General features: G+C 43.9%; 1 protein-coding gene across 1 annotated transcript; it reads right to left on the bottom strand.

Annotated features, from left to right (window-relative positions):
• Positions 1 to 220: 220 nt before the first annotated feature.
• Positions 221 to 18571, bottom strand: LOC103294462 (L-threonine 3-dehydrogenase, mitochondrial). The gene is made up of 9 exons (XM_008150851.3): positions 18530 to 18571; positions 9841 to 10037; positions 8002 to 8044; positions 7278 to 7348; positions 5037 to 5186; positions 4767 to 4939; positions 3448 to 3538; positions 1103 to 1372; positions 221 to 493 (listed from the first exon to the last, which is right to left on the bottom strand). Exons 2-9 carry the CDS (start codon positions 10022 to 10024, stop codon positions 354 to 356), a joined length of 1122 nt encoding a protein of 373 aa, XP_008149073.2. The 5' UTR covers positions 10025 to 10037; positions 18530 to 18571; the 3' UTR covers positions 221 to 353.

Here is an 18571-nt window from a genome sequence, read left to right as displayed (position 1 = left end):
GAATTTAATTAAACACAAAGTGTCATATAACTTCCACCTTCCCAGAAATAGTCATTTCATCTTATTTAAGGACATGGAAATTATTATGACTTAAGTCTTCATTCTGTAATATGGGTGTTTGGACAAGTTAGGCACACAGCAAAGATTTAGAAGTTCTACCACCAGAACAGCATTTTGAAAATGCGAAAGCCAACTCAATTCTCCATCCAGCAATTCAATATGAACTGCTAAAATTTAGTTTAATTAGGCCTCGACTCTAGATGCTCTAGGTCTTTGGTGTCTATGACTTTGGGGTCATTACGGTCTTCCCTGGAGAGCTGTCCAGGATACACGAGCTCTTCCTTCTGAGTCCTTCAGTTAGCTTGGGCAACTCTACTACGGGGACCGTGGAAGCTCAACATTGTCGTCACCAGCTCTGGAAGGTCAAAATCATGTTTCCATCCCCAGTCCTTACGAGCATTGCTGTCATCGAAGTTCATCGGCCAACTATCCGCTAGGAAAAGGTACAGAAGAGTAGCTTGAGTTTTTCAGGCTCTAGAATTGCAAAAAGGTCTAGGACACTTTATATAATGGTCTCTCATACAAGATACCATAAGAGAAATTCCCTCTTTGAAATTCCCCTTTGAGCAGACCAGAGCAGCTGTTATGCGCATACACAGTCGCTCTCTTAGATTAGAAGTCTGTATGACACGTCTACTGTCAGGCACTGTGAATTGCCACACACTATTAAAATCTCACGCAAACTCATAAGGTAGGAATCTTATAGGCAAAGGTGCTCAGGGCCACAGAGTGGCACGGTCATGGCATTTGAAAACCGAGGGCTCCTTTCCTGCTATGTCTGCTTGTTTTATGTTGAAACTGTAAAATGGTGAAATGCTGACAAGCTGTTTATTTGGAATGAAACTATTCCACCCACTTTAGATATCATCTCCCAAAATGGCAGCCTCTGTGGGCTTTGGCTCAACAGCTCCTTCTCCAGAAGGTGCCGGGACCCTCGGGAAGGCTTCATGCTCTACTTATCCTCCGAGGATTATGTCCTCAAGGGACTCAGTGCAGAGTGAAGCTTAACCTTGGTTTGAGGGGTTTGCAATGATGTACCAACCTATGGCCTGTCGAACAGAATCCACGTTGTACGTGATCTGGAATTCCGGCATGTGCTTAAGAACCTCCTGGGCCAGCTCTTCGGGGCAGAAGCTCATGGCATTGATGTTGTAAGTCCGAATAGAGAGGGACTCTGCCGGGGCCTCCATGACTTCCAGAGTGGCCCTGAGGCAGTCATCAATGTACATCATTGGGAGCCTCGTGCTGGGTTTCAGGTAGCATTCAAACTTGCCATTCTTTACAGCATCGTGGAAAATCTGGACTGCATAGTCTGAAAGAAAATCCTGTCAGTGGGTCTTCTTAGAACAAAATCATGAGTGAGCCTCTTGGATTAAGGCAGTGGTTTCCAAACATCTTAGTCTCCGAACCCCTCTATGCCCTTTTTTTAAAAAAATGTATTTTTATTGATTTCAGAGAGGAAGGGAGAGGGAGAGAGGAATAGAAACATCAATGATGAGAGAGAATCACTGGTCAGCTGCTTCCTGCACACCCAACACTAGGGATCGAGCCCACAACCCAGGCATGTGCCTTGACTGGGAATTGAACCATGACCTCCTGGTTCATAGGTTGACGCTCAGCCACTGAGCCATGCCTGCAGGGCCCTCTCTATGCTCTTTAAAAAAACCACTGAGGACCTCCAATGAGGTATTTTTCATGTGAATTATATTAATACTAGTTGCCCTGTACACAAAATTTGTGCATGTGGGTGGGGGGGGGGGTATCCCTTAGCCCGGCCTGCACCCTCTCCAATCTAGGTCCCCTTGGGGGATGTCCAACTGACAGTTTAGGCCCGATCACTAAACCGGAAGTCGGACATCCTTCTTGCAATCTGGGATCACTGGCTCCTAACCACTCAACTGCCTGCCTGCCTGGTCACCCCTAACCACTCTGCCTGCTGGCCTGCTCGCCCCCAACTGCCCCCCCTGCTGGCCTGCTTGCCCTCAACTGCCCCCTCAACGGCCTTATCACCCCCAACAGCCTGCCCATGCCAGCCTGATTGCCCTTAACTGCCTCTGCCTTGGCCCCGCCACTATGGCTTTGTCCAAAGGACATCCAGAAGGTCTCCTGGTCTAATTAGCATATTACCCTTTTATTAGTATAGATTTACTGTATCAGGAATTAACTGAGAAAAATGTTTAAATATTACATTTTAAAATGACAATAACAGACCATTATAAATTCATATGTATGATATTTTATATGAAAAAGGACGTATTTTCCAAACAAAAGAAAATTTAGTGAGAAGAATGGCATGTTTTATGCTTTGAAAAATCTCTTTATTGTCTGGTTAAGAGAAGACCACTGTCCCCTATCTGCTTCTGCATTCAGTCTGCTGTGCTATCGCACATCACGCAGCCTCTGGAAAACGCCACAGTGCGCTTGGAAAGGAGAGTGAAAAGGGCAAATAACAGCTTACTATTGATATGACAATAGTTTTGACCTCTTGGGCCCTTTGAAAGGGTCTCAGGGATACACAGGGGTTCCCATACTTGGAGAAGCACCACACTAAGGCCAAAGTGTTTTAATTAATTAATAATGTTAATATTGACTTGTTGTTCCACCTAGCCATGCATTCATTGGAATGTGCTCTGACTGGAGATTGAACCTCCAACCAACTGAGCTATCCAGCCAGGACTAGGCAAAAGCTATTTAAAGGTAACCAAAACCAAAGCCTCTTTTAAAATCCCTCAGATTTTTCAAGTATCTTTTATAGTGTATCTCAGGACCCTTCATATGCGAAAGATTTCTAATGTAGGAGTTAGGAAATATAATGCGTGCTTGAATCCAAATTAATAATAATAATGGTGATGCTTATGTTCTTTTTAAATATGTCTTCCTACACTGTGGGTAACAAATTTGTTCTTGAATATTAACCGTTTGATTCCAGCACTGTGCACCCAGTGGCCCATCCTGAGCTGGGTTTCCAACACCGGCATAAGCTGCCCTTAGCAAGTGTAAGTCAATAGTATTCCATGAGCTTCTCAGATGCACTTCCTGGAGAGGATGCAGAAACTCCAGTCAGCATACATCTAAAGAGACAGCAGATCCATCACACTATGCCCTATCTTACAAACAAAAGAAATAGAAGCTCTGGCCTGTGTGGCTCAGTTGGATGAGTGTCATCGCATGCACCAAAAGCTCTCTGATTCCCCATCAGGGCACATGCCTGGGTTGCAGGCTCAGTCTCCAGTAGTAGGCATGCAGGAGGCAGCCGATCTATGTTTCTCTCCCACACTGATGTTCCTCTCTCACTCTCTTCCTTTCTCTCTCTCTCTAAATATTAATTTTTTAAAAAAACCCACCTTTTTTTCTTCTTAATAAGAAAGAATAGGAAGCAACACTTACCGGTTGTTCCTCCTCCAGGTTGGGAGTCAGCCGAAATGATGCCGGGATATCTCAGGCATCGGAAATCTAACCCATACCGGTAATAATAATACTACAAAAGAAAGAAAACTTAGTTTAAAAAGAACCTTTTAAATCAGATAGAGCAATACAAAGAAATAACAGCCTTTTTCTGAAATATCATCCCATGCAGTTATATTAAAATTCTCCTGAAGGAAGACTCTAGAATTTCTAACAGACTCTCATTTTTCTTTAATAAGTAACTTCAACTTTTATCTTCAAAAAATCATCATTCTGGGGTTACATCAACATTGTAAATAGTAACTCAGCCCACAGTAGGGATTTCCACCCTTTCTCTGGGTGTGGGGCGGGGGCAGAGAGGGGGAGTCCCTGCTCATTGCCCTGCACAATTCTCCATAAACAGTTCCCTGCACGGCAGCACTGGAAAGAATACAGGGGAGGACAGTGGGTGACTGGAGAGCGACGACTGTGACATCAGCTGAAAAATCAGACACCAACTAAAATTTGCTAGAGAGTTATAAAGACAAAGAGTACAAAAGAATAAAACCAGCCCTGGCAGTTTGCTCAGTTGATTGGAGCATCATCCCATATATCCAAAGGTTGTGGGTTTGATTGCTGATCAGGGCACATACCTAGGTTGTGGTTTCCATACCCAGTTAGGCCCAGCCAGCATGGCTCAGTGGCTGAGCATCAACCTATGAACCAGGAGGTCACGATTCGATTCCTGGCCAGGGCACATGCCCAGGTTGCAGGCTCAATCACTGAGGTTTGTGCATGAGGCAGCCAATCAATGATTCTCTCTCATCATTGATGTTTCTATCTTTCTCTCTTTCTCCCTTCCTCTCTGAAATCAATAAAAAAGTATTTTTTTAAAAATCCCCAGTTGGGCCCCTGCAGGAGGCAACCAATCATTGTTTCTCTCTACCTGTCTCTCTCTCTCTCTCTCTCTCTAAAAATGAATAAATAAAATAAAATAAAAAACATATCCTCAGGTGAGGATTAAAAAATTATTTAAACTTACCAACATTAACTACCAATAATGGGAGAAGAACGGAACAAATAAAAGGGCAGCAAATGCCATTTGAGCGGCCTCTAGGAAGTGTTGAGTGGTACCATATGGCTGAGGGCTGAGGAGTTCTGGAGCTATCTGTACATGACGTTTTGCAAACATAATCAGTTTATGAGCATTTCTGGGGGCAAGAATGGGGGGAGGGGAAGTCCCTCCAAGGATAAACCAGCAGGTGTCTGAAGCAAAAGAACAAAAAAGAAAACACTGAGTCATCTTGCCAAGCCATGCGTACTTCTCCCATGAGCTCGGCGTGGACCTTGGAGACCCCGTAGATCGTCCTGGGTCTCTGAATGCAGAGATCAGGGGTTGGGTTCCGGGGAGAAGTAGGTCCGAAAGCTCCGATCGTGCTGGGCACAAACAATCGCAAATTGTGTTCCAAGGCAACGTCCAGAACATTATGCAATCCTGAAACCAACAGACAGTATCACAACTGAACAACCCCTTGCTGAAGAACTGGGAAAATCGACAAACAGGTCATACTGGGCAAGATCCACAGACTTACCAGTGATATTTACTGCTTTTGCCAAGGATACGTTTGCTTCTCCGACCGCACTGAGCAAAGCGCTATAGTGAATCAACCAGGTGATGCGGTGATTTACCACTATCTCTCGAAGATTCTTGTAATCCAGAATGTCGGAATAAATAAATGGGCCTACAAGGAACATGGTGAAGCCACAGAAGTGAGAAGTTTGGGGTTTGAAAAGCTAAATGGTCCGCCGAAACCGGTTTGGCTCAGTGGATAGAGTGTTGGCCTGCGAACTCAAGGGTCCCGGGTTCGATTCCGGTCAAGGGCATGTACCTTGGTTGCGGGCACATCCCCAGTAGGGGGTGTGCAAGAGGCAGCTGATTGATGTTTCTCTCTCATCAATGTTTCTAACTCTCTATCCCTCTCTCTTCCTCTCTGTAAAAAATCAATAAAATATATTTAAAAAAAAGAAAAGAAAAGCTAAATGGTCCTCACCACCCCTTGACTTGTGAATTCCATTAATACCAACTTGGTAACTGAACCACTTTGGCCCTATTGGGCATTTTACTTATGGAAGAATCATCAACTACAACCGCCTCACAGCTGACAACAGCTGATGCTTCTAAGGACTTAGACTTGCAGGCACTGCTCTAAGGGCTTTCTGCATATGTAGCTCTCACACGGCCTTTGAGGTAGATACATTTTACTGATGAGGAAACGGAGGCACAGAGAGGTTAAGAACTTGCCAGAATCAAACAGAGTAAGTCGGAGAAATATGGTCACAACCAGGCAATTGGCTCCAGTCAGCATTGTTAACATCAACCCTACATGCAGAGGGATTTCACTCTGCTTAAAAGTTACATATTTTTAAAGGAAGAGAGAAATGGGTTTAAAAACCAAAACAAAATACCGTGGTACAGAACAGTGATTTTCAACCAATATGCCACAAGAAATTTTAAAACATGCAATACCTGACTATTTAGTCTGGGGCACTGATCTCTTTTCCCTTAGATTGTCAAATAAAAAAATGGCCCTATTCAGTTTGGCTCAATGGATAGAGCATCAGCCTGCAGACTGAAGGGTCCCAGGTTTAATTCCAGTCAAGGGCACATGCCAGGGTTACCAGCTTGATCCCCAGTTGGGGCCGTGCAGGAGGCAGCCAATCAGTGATTCTCTCATTATTGATGTTTCTATCTCTCTCTCTCCCCTCTCCCTTCCTCTCTCTGAAATCAATAAAAATATATTTTTTAAAAAGTGCAACAGCCAACACAACAATAGCCATCTGGTATGAATGAACCAAAATTATACCTATTCTTTTTGTCAGATAGGCAAAAATATATATTTTGGAGTGTCACAGAATTTTAGTAATTAGTTAATGTGTACAATGAGATGTAAAAGGTTGAAAACCACTAGTATAGAAGAACCACAAATCATGAATTTATAGTACCCGGTTAATTTGGAGGTAAAGCTGATTTTATTCAATGCCAATTTTCCCATTATAGCAAATTACCGTTCTTCCCCACCATAAACAGCAAAAGGATGGTATTGAACCAGAAAGAACTAGAAGACATTATAAAAACATTTCTGATTTAGTGGAGTTAGAGGAGTTTGAGATTTGTGTGTGTGTGTGTACACAGTAGTTTAAGAGCAAGTCTATGTTGAAATATGAGGATTAATTTCTCCAAATTTTTAAAGTTCCTTATTATAAGATTTGAGTTTTGTTTGCTAGCTCTCTGAGCCAATAAGTTAACTAAAAACTCATAAAGACAGGAATTGCCCAGCCGGTGTGGCTCAGTGGTTGAACATCGACCTATGAACCAGGAGGTTGCATTTAGATTCCCCGTCAGGGCACATGCCCGGGTTGCGCACTCCATCCCCAGTAGAGGGCGTGCAGGAGGCAGCTGATCAATGATTCTCTCTCATCATTGATATTTCTCTTTCTCCCTCTCCCTTCCTCTCTAAAATCAATAAACATATATATTAAAAAGACAGTAATCAATGTTTTTATTCCAAAGATACTATTCCACATGATAGCCAAAGATGTTATTCAAAAACTTTACTTTACATTCAGCACTCTCATATTCTTGTCACACTTGAATGAGCAGCAGCATGACTATAGACATTTTACAGAACTACCAAGGACACATCTGTGCCTCAATACTTCTCCTTCTTTAATGCACATGCCTGGTTAAGAGCTGTGGCACACAGATTCCATGAGCTGCTTCTCTAAGTGCACTTTGGAAAGTAAAGATAAAAACAAAAGCAATGATCTCTCACCACTATGGAACACCTGGTCGGAGGGTTTTCTTATGTCAGACAAAATCACATTGTCCTTCCCAAATTGTTTCCTAAAGGGAAAATCAATACACATGAGTTGGTACAGCTAGGATATAATTGGTTCTATGGAAACAGTCTTTCAAATAAGAACTGTAACTTGCGGTCAGCCTCTGAATCCCCCTTTTTTTCCCCATGCCTTTTCTCCCTCTTCTTCCCAAACACACACACCCTCAGTTCTGACCACACTCAGGCCTCCCTCTCCCTTTTCACAGCCCCATCTTCTCTTCCTACTTAGCATCCCTATATTTGCCATCAATTTCTTCCCTGTACCCATAAGTTTTTACCTCAACCCTCCCCATTCTTCTCTTCTTGCTCTTATTTTTTCATCCCACTCCCTCTAAATCCCACACTATTCCTTGTCATACTTCCCTCTGCCCCTAAACATCTAAAAATCAAGTGATTCATTTGGAGTTAGGTGTCTTACTCTGTCTAAGTGAGAAAAGAGAGGGTGCAAAGGACCAGTGTGGGAGATGTCGAGCCAAAGACCTGCCACAGGGTCTATGATATTAAGAGGCCAAAGGAAATATATTCTAAACAGCCACTTTAGATATGGCATCTTAAAAATAGGAAGGGAGGGGAAAGATTAAATGGTTAAATGCTACCAAAGACAAATGTCCTATACTGAAGAACTCAGATTTCAAATTTCAGCTTTTAGGGCTCTTACCTTAACAAGCTAGCAAGCCCCACTCCAAGCTGGCCAAGACCCCCTAGAGAAAAGGGGGGGAAAAGTAAAACTTTAATCCAAATCTAACCAAAGCAATTATTCCCAGAATGGAATAATGGAATAAGGCTATAGTTATAATCTTATCTAATTAGATAAAGTCCCAGGTTGGCCTGATAGAATTGAATTACCTCCTCCAAGTGAAGACAGAAATTGATACAGCTAAGATTAGTTCCAGAGACAAACCTCTCTCCAGCACAAAGTCGCTGGAGGGAAGAACGGGTGTAAGAAGAGAAAAATCACAAGAAAGCCAGACAACCTCCTAGCTCCTGGGGCCAGAAGTTTGTTCCCAGCTTTGCCTTCGTTATTCGGTCGCTCTGAAGCTTGTCTACTACAAGTGCCTAACGACTCAGACAAATATATAGTTTGTCTCAGCCTCTGGTGGGATTTCCCAGGACCCCATCCTCCATCATAACTGGAGTGGGATGTGAAAGGAGAAAGAGGGGGACAAACCAAGAAGTTATCTGAAAAAAGGGGCAGATAACTGAATCAACAAAAAGGTATTAAAATCAATAAAATGGCATTAAAAATGTCACTGATAGAAATGGGAGAGTTGGTGGGGCTGGGAGCACATTTGAAGGAACATACCATAAATTTCATTTGGGAGAAATGAATGAGGCAGGAAGATACAGAAAGTGGGATTTCTTGTAAGCACAGGTTAACATGGGACTGAAACCAGGCCCACTGATGCTCACATGGGCCCTGGAAGATGCTTCATTAGTGAACGTAGGAGGGAGTAAAACAGCAGACAACAAGCTGAGAGAATCAAAGAGGAAAGTGCAGAGGGGAACCCACAACACTTGAAACCCATTCACAGCAGGAGAAGAGTCATGACTAAAAGCCAAGGGAAGAAAACCTGGCAAGAAGGAAATAAAACATGTAAATTAAATCAGAGCTGGGCTTGGATGGGCTGGAAGTATGTGGGAGTGAAGTCTGCAGTGAGGCAAGTACAAAATCAGGCACTGGGTGTACAAGGGATAAGGAGGATCAGGGAGCAAGTCTGGTGACAATGAGATGGATGGTAACATGAGATGATGGGAGTGAGCTCCTCCAGGAAGGCCCTAACTCACCCTCTCTGTCTCCAACACACAAACATGTAGTAACCGCTTGGGATGAATGACACCGAGTTTAGATTGAGGAATTTCGACAAGAAAAGATGCTCCTGATTTCAGAATCCATGCTGTCATCCTGCACACTACCATGAGCCTTTGCTCCCAAGACACCTAATAAGGCAGTAGAACTGAGATCCACAACAGCTTTTGGGCCCCCAGCTACCTAGTTCCTCCCTCAGATAATTAAAAATTATAGCAGGGAGCCCTGACTGGTGAAGCTCAATGGTTAGAGTGTCAGCCCATGCACTGAAGGGTTTGATTCCAGGTCAAGGGCACATACCTGGGTTGCAGGTTCAATCCCTGGCCCCAGTTAGGGCATGTGCAAGAGGCAACCAATCGATGTGCCTCTCTCACATGGATGTTTCTCTCTCTCTCTCCCTCTCTCTCTTCTCCCCTATCCCTTCTTCCCTTCCATTCTCTTTGAAAATCAATGGGTAAGAACATCCTTGGGTGAGGATTAACAACAAAAATTATGGCAGGGAAAACAAGAGCTGGCAACAGTGATGAAATAAAGATTAGAGATTTGCAATAGTCTGGAGGAAGTCAAAAGCGGAAGAGGTAGTCTGTGATTAATAAATGTTAGCTGATAGCACGTCAAACATTCCAAAAACAAATACACAACCACGCAGAAGCTGCACAGAAGATAAAATAATCAAGCCACAAACTCAACCTGTAATTAGGACCCGTGGCCGGTCTGTTTCAGATAGAGAAGCAGAGTGGAAGTTGGCATCTGCTGGAATTTGCCAAGGGGAGGTGCCCAGGACCCGGCCGGAGAGGGCAGTTGCTCTATAGCCACAGGCGGGGCTCTGCAGCATCTGGCCCACAACTCTCTGCAGCATCCTAAGGACCGGCATTTTCTCAAATACCCTGCAAGAAAAAAGGAGCAGAGTTCATTATGGAACCTATATGTCCCAAACCCTCATAATACAAACTCCTTAACCAGAATTAACATTAAGATTGTCAGCTCACTAGGGAGCGGGCAGGGAGAGGTCGATGCGGGGGGGAAAGGAGGCATATATAACACTTTCAAAAACAAAGAATTTTTTTAAAAAGATTGTCAGCTCACTAGCAAAGCCGTGTTTTGGATTCATGAATTGAACTAAAGAGACTGCTGAGTGTGCCAGTCAAGAGCCCACTGGGAGCAGAGCCCTGTGAAAAGGGGATAAACCACTCCTCATGCAAAGTGCAGGCAAACAAAAGCTGGACGGAGATTTAGAATTGGAAGTGTACAATGCTGGCATCAACTGGGCTCTCATGTCACCGCGGACCTTACTATATACAGGGTCATACACACCAGAAACACTAAGTCAAGGGATCCTAGAGAAGGCTTTAACACTTACAACTGTTATCAACCTGTCTGTGCACCATCACAGAGACAAATAGGTCCCAGGTGAAATAACACAGGGCCGCCTAAACAGCACGGCTCAGTGGTGGAGCGTCGACCTATGAACCAGGAGGTCAAGGTTTGATTCTTGGTCGAGGCACAAGCTGGGACATGCAGGAGGCAGCCAATCAATGATTCTCTCATCATTCATGCTTCTAGCTCTCTCTTCTTCTCCCTTCCTCTCTGAAATCAATAAAAATATACTTTAAAAAATAACAATAACATAGTGCTCTGTAACACTCCGATGTTATCTTGAATGAACCAGACTAGAAAAGCCAGATGGTTAGGGTAAAATGGCTCCCAGCAATATTCAGTAAGCTGTGACTAATTTCCATTTCAATGCCATCACTTTAGAAAAAAACCATTTAGAAAAATCATTTTCTACTTTCTTCCCAGACCATGCATATTTTATTTCAGTCTGGCTCCTCCTCTTCTTCAACTTTTGCACTGACTGACCATGTAATCAGTTCTAGCCTCAAGAGGTCAAGATGGTCCAATTAGCCCTGCTGGAGTGGCTCAGTGGTTGAGCATTGACCTATGAACCAGGAGGTCACAGTTCAATTCCCGGTCAGGGCACATGCCTGGGTTTCAGGCCCAATCCCCAGTAGGGAGCATGTAGGAAGAAGGGGGTCAATGATTCTCTCTCATCATTGATGTTTCTATCTCTTTCCCTCTCCCTTCCTTTCTAAAATCAATAAATATATATATATTAAAAAAGAAAAAAAAAAGATGGTCCAATCACACATGGATTAAGACTGGACAATGCACGCAGGGCTTCCGTTTTCCCCATCCCATCCCCAGCAACCAGGTAAGCATGTCACAAGAGTAAATCAGAGCCCCACAACTTGCAAACTTCCCACCCTCTAGTGTCAGGCCTATTGCACTTTGCACACAGCCCCGTGGCCTCTACTTCCCTCAGTTGTAAGGCTTCCAGCAGAACCTGCAGATGAACCTTCAGAGCCGATTCTGGTGCCCTACCCCTCAAAAGAGACAACCCAGATTTCAACCATTGTTTATTATACACCATGAAAGGAGAAAAGGTAACCACAGTTGAAGACATTTCCAGTTTAGGATCTGAATTTAGCCTACTGCCACACTCAACTCAGTGTCTTGAGTAGATAACAGTAATTCTAAATTAAAATGCCAGAGGTAGCAGCTTTCTTGTAATCCTTAAAGTCCAAATTATAGGGGGGGGGGGGGGGGAGAACCAATCTTCTGAAAACATATGCTTTAACACCCTTTTATGAGCCATAAAAGGTTTAGTTCTTTAGGACAAAGAAAGAAATAAGGTGGGTGGAAGCGCGGGGACTTCTGTCAGATCAGTGGCTTGGCCCGCCAGTTCCCCAGTATCAGATAGAGTCCTACAAAGTTCCCAAGGCCCTTGGTCCCAGCTAGCTTTCCCAAACAAGCAGGAGAGAACCCTCACTGACACATCTCTGGCTCCATGCTCAGGGTCAGGATTGGAAGGGAGGCATCCAGGGTGTGCCCTGTTACAGAAAAGGCCCAAGCTTCTCTTCAAGCATCCCTCAGGAGACCTTTGGGAGATCGTTTTGCAGCCAGTCTTGACACCTGAGCCCAGGTAAGAACTTTGATTCTCAAAGTCACCTATTTTAGCAAGTTCAAGGGGATCACGAGGAAGCCAAGAAATTAGATCTACCAGAACAGTTGAAACTCAAAGAGAGTTCTCAATTCCAAAAACAAAATAAATGGCGACAATTTAAAAGGTTTGTTTTTTGTTTGTTTTTAAAGGTTGAGGAGACTGCAGTCAGGGAAAGGCAAACCCTGAAGATACGAAATAGGTACAACTCTATTCATCTCTTCTTTCCCTTCTGTAAGGGTTTGAAAGCATGAAGGAGGTACAAATTTCTAATTGAATATAAAGCTTTTTAGTTTAATAATGTGGACAATTCATAATTGAGTTAATTCATCCTATTTTGCTACTGTTAATAGCTAACATTTGATGCTCACAGGTGTGGAGTGCTTTATTGCACTATCGAATTTACCCATGGCAGCCACCACCCCTCCTGGACCCAATTATTAACCACCAAGTGGCACTACTGTCCCTCTTATGGGGTTGCTTTAACAATGCATGGACTTTAAAAACAGAAGCAAAACAAAGCATTTCTAACCACCTACAGCATATAGCTTTTCTAAGTCCAGATTATATTGCTACTGCCAAGTTCAAGTTAATATGTATAAGGCAGCAGTTCTCAAGTTTCCTGGTCTTAGGACTCCTTTATACTCTTAAAAATCTTGGGCTATAAAGAGCTTTTGTTTATGTGGCTTATATATAAGAATATTTTGCTGTATAAGAAAGCAAAACTGAGAAATGTGTTTTTTTAATATAGTTTTATTGATTTCAGAGAGGAAAGGAGAGGGAGAGATAGAAACATCAATGATGAGAGAGAATCATCAATTGGCTGCCTGCTACACAGCCCACACTGGGGATCAAGCCTGCAACCTGAGCATGTGCCCTGACCAGGAATCGAACCGTGACCTCCTGGTTCATAGGTCGACACTCAACCACTGAGCCACTCCAGCTGGGTGAGAAATGTTTAACATCTTAATTAATTTAATTCCAAATAACATATTAAGATCTGTCTTTGGACTTGATCTGTTTGTTGTTTTGATTGAAATATATGAAGAAAATACATAATCACACAGCAAAATAGTGGGAAAAGTGTTTGTTATTTAAAAAGCCTTTTCAGACCATTCCAGATACTAGTTTTTAATATCCAAAACTCAACACATGGTAGTTTCTTAAAGATTAGTTGCCATGAAGAACTGAAGCCATATCGATGAAATTTTCAGACCCCATTATATTAAAACTCACTGGTCTATTTAATGCTTTGAATTGATTTGTTACCCCTGCATGGTTTTGTAATTTCCTGCATTGGTCTTTTGGAAAATATTGGTTCAGGGATTTATGCAGAGCTTCCAAATGTTAACATACTTCACTATATAGTATCAAAGTCCTACTGGCTATCCCTAAGTACTGAGAAGGTCTCAGGCTCACGGTGGTAGATACAAGTTAATTGGCAACAAATACTATTAGTTTTTTCCTTGAAGTCACAGACTCACATGTTGTTGTTGTTTTAGAAAATGTATTCCAGTTCTCCAGATATGAATAACCATAGTTTGTCTGTCATTCTTTGAAGCAAAATATGGTTCTCTATTGGAGAAAAAAAAGTGTCCAGCCTTGGCCAAGTCGCTCAGTTGGTTAGAACATCATCCCAATAGACAAGGTTGCAGGTTCAATCCCCAGTCAGGGCACATACAAGAATCAACCAATGAGTGCATAAATAACTGGAACAATAAACCGACATTTCTCTCTCTCTCTCTCTCTCTCAAATCAATAAAAATGTTTAAAAATATTCTTTATTATTAATTTTTCAATCATAGAACTCCAGGCTGAATATCATTGGACAAACACACACACAATTAATTTCTGGAATAGTCTCCCATACTCTGTCTCAAAATTTGGCCAACTTATGCCTCAGGGAATTTTCCAGTTCAACCCATACCCCAACTTGAGATAAATAGAAACAGTGAAGTCTTCTGGTTTTAGCCACAATCCCAAGGTGCTATTACAGATAGATCTGTTGGAGGTCACTGCTGCTGAGCTAGAACAAGAGTAAGATTGCTGCACATACGGTTCTGGGTGTGGTTAAAACGTGGATTTGTATGCCTCCTGGCCTGCAGGCTTTGTTCTTTTGTTTCTTTCTGCAGGGGTTCTCTTACACACTTCAATAAAAATATATCTTCTATTCAGAATCACACTGGAAAGCAGGTGGTTTGAATGAGTAGTCCTGTTACATAATAAGTTACTGAGTCTACAATGGAGAAACCTGAACTCTGGGGCTACAACTCAAAATAAGTATTACTTCAGGGTAAATAAACAAATTACTTGGCTGGCTGTGAAATGCTTAATTCTTTTAAAAATTATAATTACAACATGGAATTTAAAAAAAACTATTTGCTTTTTTCCAAATATTATTTAAAATATGTATCTTACAGACAAGGGTCAATGTGGGTCATAAATATTCTATAGAAGAATGCATTTTTATAGACATTGAAAATAATTTTAATAAGAGAGAACACTCACATTTATCTAGATGTAGCTATGTTACACAGGAAGATTTCAGCATCCACAGTGCAAAGACAAAATGTGGCTTTTCTTGCCACACAAAATATTGACAATCTCCCCTGTAGCCTACTCTTAATTGTTAGTGGGATGCCAAATAGACAGCATACTGACCTCTATGGCTCAAACGGACAGGCAGGGCTCAAGCATCAGAATTAATTCAATTTATAAACAAACTGGCCTTGATCCCCACCAAAGCCAAAGTCCAGCCAGAGGCCCATAAGAGATAAATACAAAAAGCATCACTTTTACAAGGTTGTGCCACTTAACACTATTAAACTTAATCAATCCAGATTAAAGCTAAGTTTACACCCATCACTAGTTCTGTCCTCACACTATCCCATTTTTATGAAGGCTCCATGTTATAGCTCCAGTTCATCACGGAGAAAGAGGAACGTCCAAGTTCTCATGGGCCATCCTAAACCCTCTGTCCAAACCTGTTTCTACCCTGGCCTCCCACCTCCCACTCTGAGACAAGTCAATTTTACTAAAGAGGTAGGGCTTCTGTCATCGCCTCGTGGAAATAAGTTGTAAATAACACCAGAGAAAGGTCATTCCATGAGCAGCATTTATCGTTCAGCCAAAGGACCGAGGCCCTCCCCACCACAGCCCCTCCCAATCACAATGAATTTCATACTGCCCTCTACCCCTGTAAAGTGCTCCCATCTAAAAGCTCCCAACGATAGCACATGGTGTTGGTGTTACATTACTTGAAGAGAAAGAGAGGAAGATGACATAAGTATATAGTTTTAATAGACCCCCCCCCCCCCCCCATGCACAATTAAACTAGGTTAAAAGCCTGGAGAATGCTAAAAGCAGTAACAAGTACCGGAGGCTGCAGAGCAGAGTTCAGGTGCGCCCTTCCTTTGCAGTCAGCAAATGCTGGAAGTAACAGGAGATGTGACTGCACTTGAGCATTGGGGCAACATGGACTTTTGCTTTACGCTGTATTCCAAGACAATGACCTGCTGCTGCTGAAGGAGAACACCATGGTCTCGGCAGCGGCAGCGACTCAGTGTGGAGCAGCAGCACCCAATGCTCCAAGCCCAGGATCCAGAGGCCGGTCCCCGGGAGCTCCTCCGAGCACTTCCGGGTGGAGGTTGGGTGGCGTCATCTAACAATTGTTTTGAAGTGGCCAGTTCAGTTCACAACCCAATCATAAATGCTTTACCTCAAGACAGCCATTGTCAGGTTCGATTCCGGTCAAGGGCATGTACCTTGGTTGCGGGCACATCCCCAGTGGGGGGTGTGCAGGAGGCAGCTGATCGATGTTTCTCTCTCATCGATGTTTCTAACTCTCTATCCCTCTCCCTTCCTCTCTGTAAAAAAATCAATAAAATATATTAAAATAAATAAATAAATAAAAAATAAAAATAAAAAAGACAGCCATTGTAGGCCATATGGAACAAGTGCATCCATTTCACCACATGGCATACTAAAAAGATATGTCCTCAAGGGTCAAGATTTAATGCAATTCATCACTTTTAATGTTTCCCAAAGGGCATTCTTAAGGGAAACTGGCAATTTTTTTTTTAATTGAAAGCACATAGAGAACGCCATGTCTACTGGTATAGTTGGATGCCACAGCCTTGATTTGTGCTAAGGCACCAGTAGTTTTAACCAGCACTGCTTCTGCACCAGAAGTGCCAACTCAACTCAGTTTATTCCAGAATAAACCATGAAATTAAAAAGTTATTCTGCACTGACTACTTTGGCCTTTACTTGTGTTTGCTGCCACGCATGCACTAAAAAGCTATTCTTTGATGATTGGTTTGGCTCTGATACAAAATGGCCAATCCAGCCATAACTACAAATTTTTCCATTTGTAAGGCAAAAATACTCTTCTGCTTTTTTTTTTTTTTTACTTCACCTGAGGATATGTGAATTGATTAATTTAGAGAGAGAAAGAGAAACATCGACAGGAGAGATGAACTTCAATCGGTTGCCTCCTGTACAGGCCCCGACCAGGGATCGAACCCACAACCTAGGTATATGCCCTGACCAGGAATCGAACCTGCAACCTGAGTCACACTGGCAACAGCTAACTTTATCTTTTCTCCCAGTCTCAGGGGTCTCCAGGAATGGTCAGCCGCTCCAAACTCCATTCCTTGTCCCCGAAAGTGAGGTTCCTGCTCCGCAGTCAATGAAACGGATTTCACAAAAGGACAGCCATTGGATGATGACAACTTCCGGGCACCAGCGCCCTCTCCCACTTCTAAACGACACTGCTGCCCTAACCGGTTTGGCTTAGTGGATAGAGCATTGGCCTGTGAAGTGAAAGGTCCCAGGTTCGATTCCAGTCAAGGGCATGTACCTTGATTGCAGGCACATCCCCAGCAGGGGGTGTGCAGGAGGCAGCTGATAGATGTTTATCTCTCATCGATGTTTCTGACTCTCCCTCTCCCTTCCTCTCTGTAAAAAAATCAATAAAACATATTTTAAAAAAATAAATAAAGGACACTGATGCCTGCTGGCGTGGCTCAGTGGTTGAGCATGGACCTATGAACCAGGAGGTCAAGGTTTGTTCCTGGTCAGGACACATGCCCAGGTTTCAGGCTCAATCCCCAGTAGGGGGACTGCAGGAGGAAGCTGATGGATTTTATTCTCTCTCATGAGGGATGTTTCTATCTCTCTCTCTATCCCTCTCCTTTCCTGTCTGAAATCAATAAAAATAAAGGACACTGCTGACCAGGCTCACCTTCACATCCCCTGGGTTCTCCCACATCTTATTCTGTTTTAAGGACCAATCATGCTTATCAAACACATTTGCAAGGCAGTCTCAGCTTTCACTCTTCCGGTTCATTAAATAACACGTGTTTTCTTAATAGTGAAAACCCAAGGCAAAATCAGGCACCTCGTAACTGCTGGGAGTTGAAAAGCACCTGCCTTCCTGAACTCTCACCTAACTTTCACAGGAACCCTGAAGCTGGGATCCTTACTCCATTTCACAGGATGAAGTGGCCCGCCCTAAATCCGCAAGACACTAATTACCAAGAGAGGAGGGGAGGAAACCAGTTTCATTGAGTTTCAAACCCTCCTTCCGCCACGCCCTCCCTTCTCCTCCACAGAAGATATGTGATCAGGTACTTAGGAGGACAAAGAGGAAACACTCTGTAGGTTGCGCAGGGGGCATCTTCCTCCCGGCTTCCGGGGGGGATCTGCCTGGAGGGCTCAAGGTCAGGCGCGCACTCCCTTGCTTGTGTGAACCTGTGTCCACTACCATGCCAAACCTCAAGTTTCTCCATCCTTGGAAAAGGGGCAATGATAGGACCACCCAATTAGACTGTGGAAAGAATTTAGCAGCTCTTCCCAAAGGGTGATCCGAAAGAATCCCGAGCGCTAAGGGGGAACTGAGAGTCTCCGAAGGAGGTCTGGCACACCTGCCCGGGAGAGGCACCCCAGAAGCCTCGGAGACTAGAGCCCCACGCCGGTCTCGGGCCGGTTTCAGCCAGGTTCAGGTTCCCGGTGGAAAGGTGGGATCCCACCCTCCGGGGAGATGACCGATAAACCGATTTTATAAGAGAACAGCCGCGCCCCCGCCCCTAATCCCTGAAGAGGGGATCGGGGGGGGACGGGGACAAGGGGCGCCCTTCCCCAAAGTGGAAGGGACAGGGTGTCGCGCCCTTCAGACCCCTGCAGAGCCCGGGCGCTCCCCCCAACCCGAGCGCTGACCTCCCTCCCAGCTCCGCGGCGACGACTGGGGACCCGCGCTCACCCCCGGGAGCGCATAGTTACACCGATCCGGACAGCCGGGCTAGGGGACCCTCGCGACGTCGGCCTTCGCTCCCCAGGATGGCCACCAGGGGGACCACCGGCCGCCTCCCCACTGACCTTCGGACGAAGTAGCCCAGACTTGCGGCGCCGCGGAGCCAG

Source organism: Eptesicus fuscus, chromosome 6, assembly GCF_027574615.1.
Source record: "Eptesicus fuscus isolate TK198812 chromosome 6, DD_ASM_mEF_20220401, whole genome shotgun sequence".
Taxonomy (NCBI): Eukaryota; Metazoa; Chordata; class Mammalia; order Chiroptera; family Vespertilionidae; genus Eptesicus; species Eptesicus fuscus.
The sequence above is the reverse complement of the archived record's forward strand: the minus strand, read 5'-3'. Positions and strand labels throughout refer to the sequence as shown.

Coding starts and splice junctions, on each gene's coding strand:
- LOC103294462 (XM_008150851.3), bottom strand. CDS start 10,024: ATGCCGGTCCTTAGGATGCTGCAGAGAGTTGTGGGCCAGATGCTGCAG. Junction 5,187..7,277: donor CGACCAGGTGTTCCATAGTG/GTGAGAGATCAT, acceptor TGTTCCTTGTAG/GCCCATTTATTTATTCCGAC. Junction 3,539..4,766: donor ACGCCGAGCTCATGGGAGAA/GTACGCATGGCT, acceptor TTTCTTTTGTAG/TATTATTATTACCGGTATGG.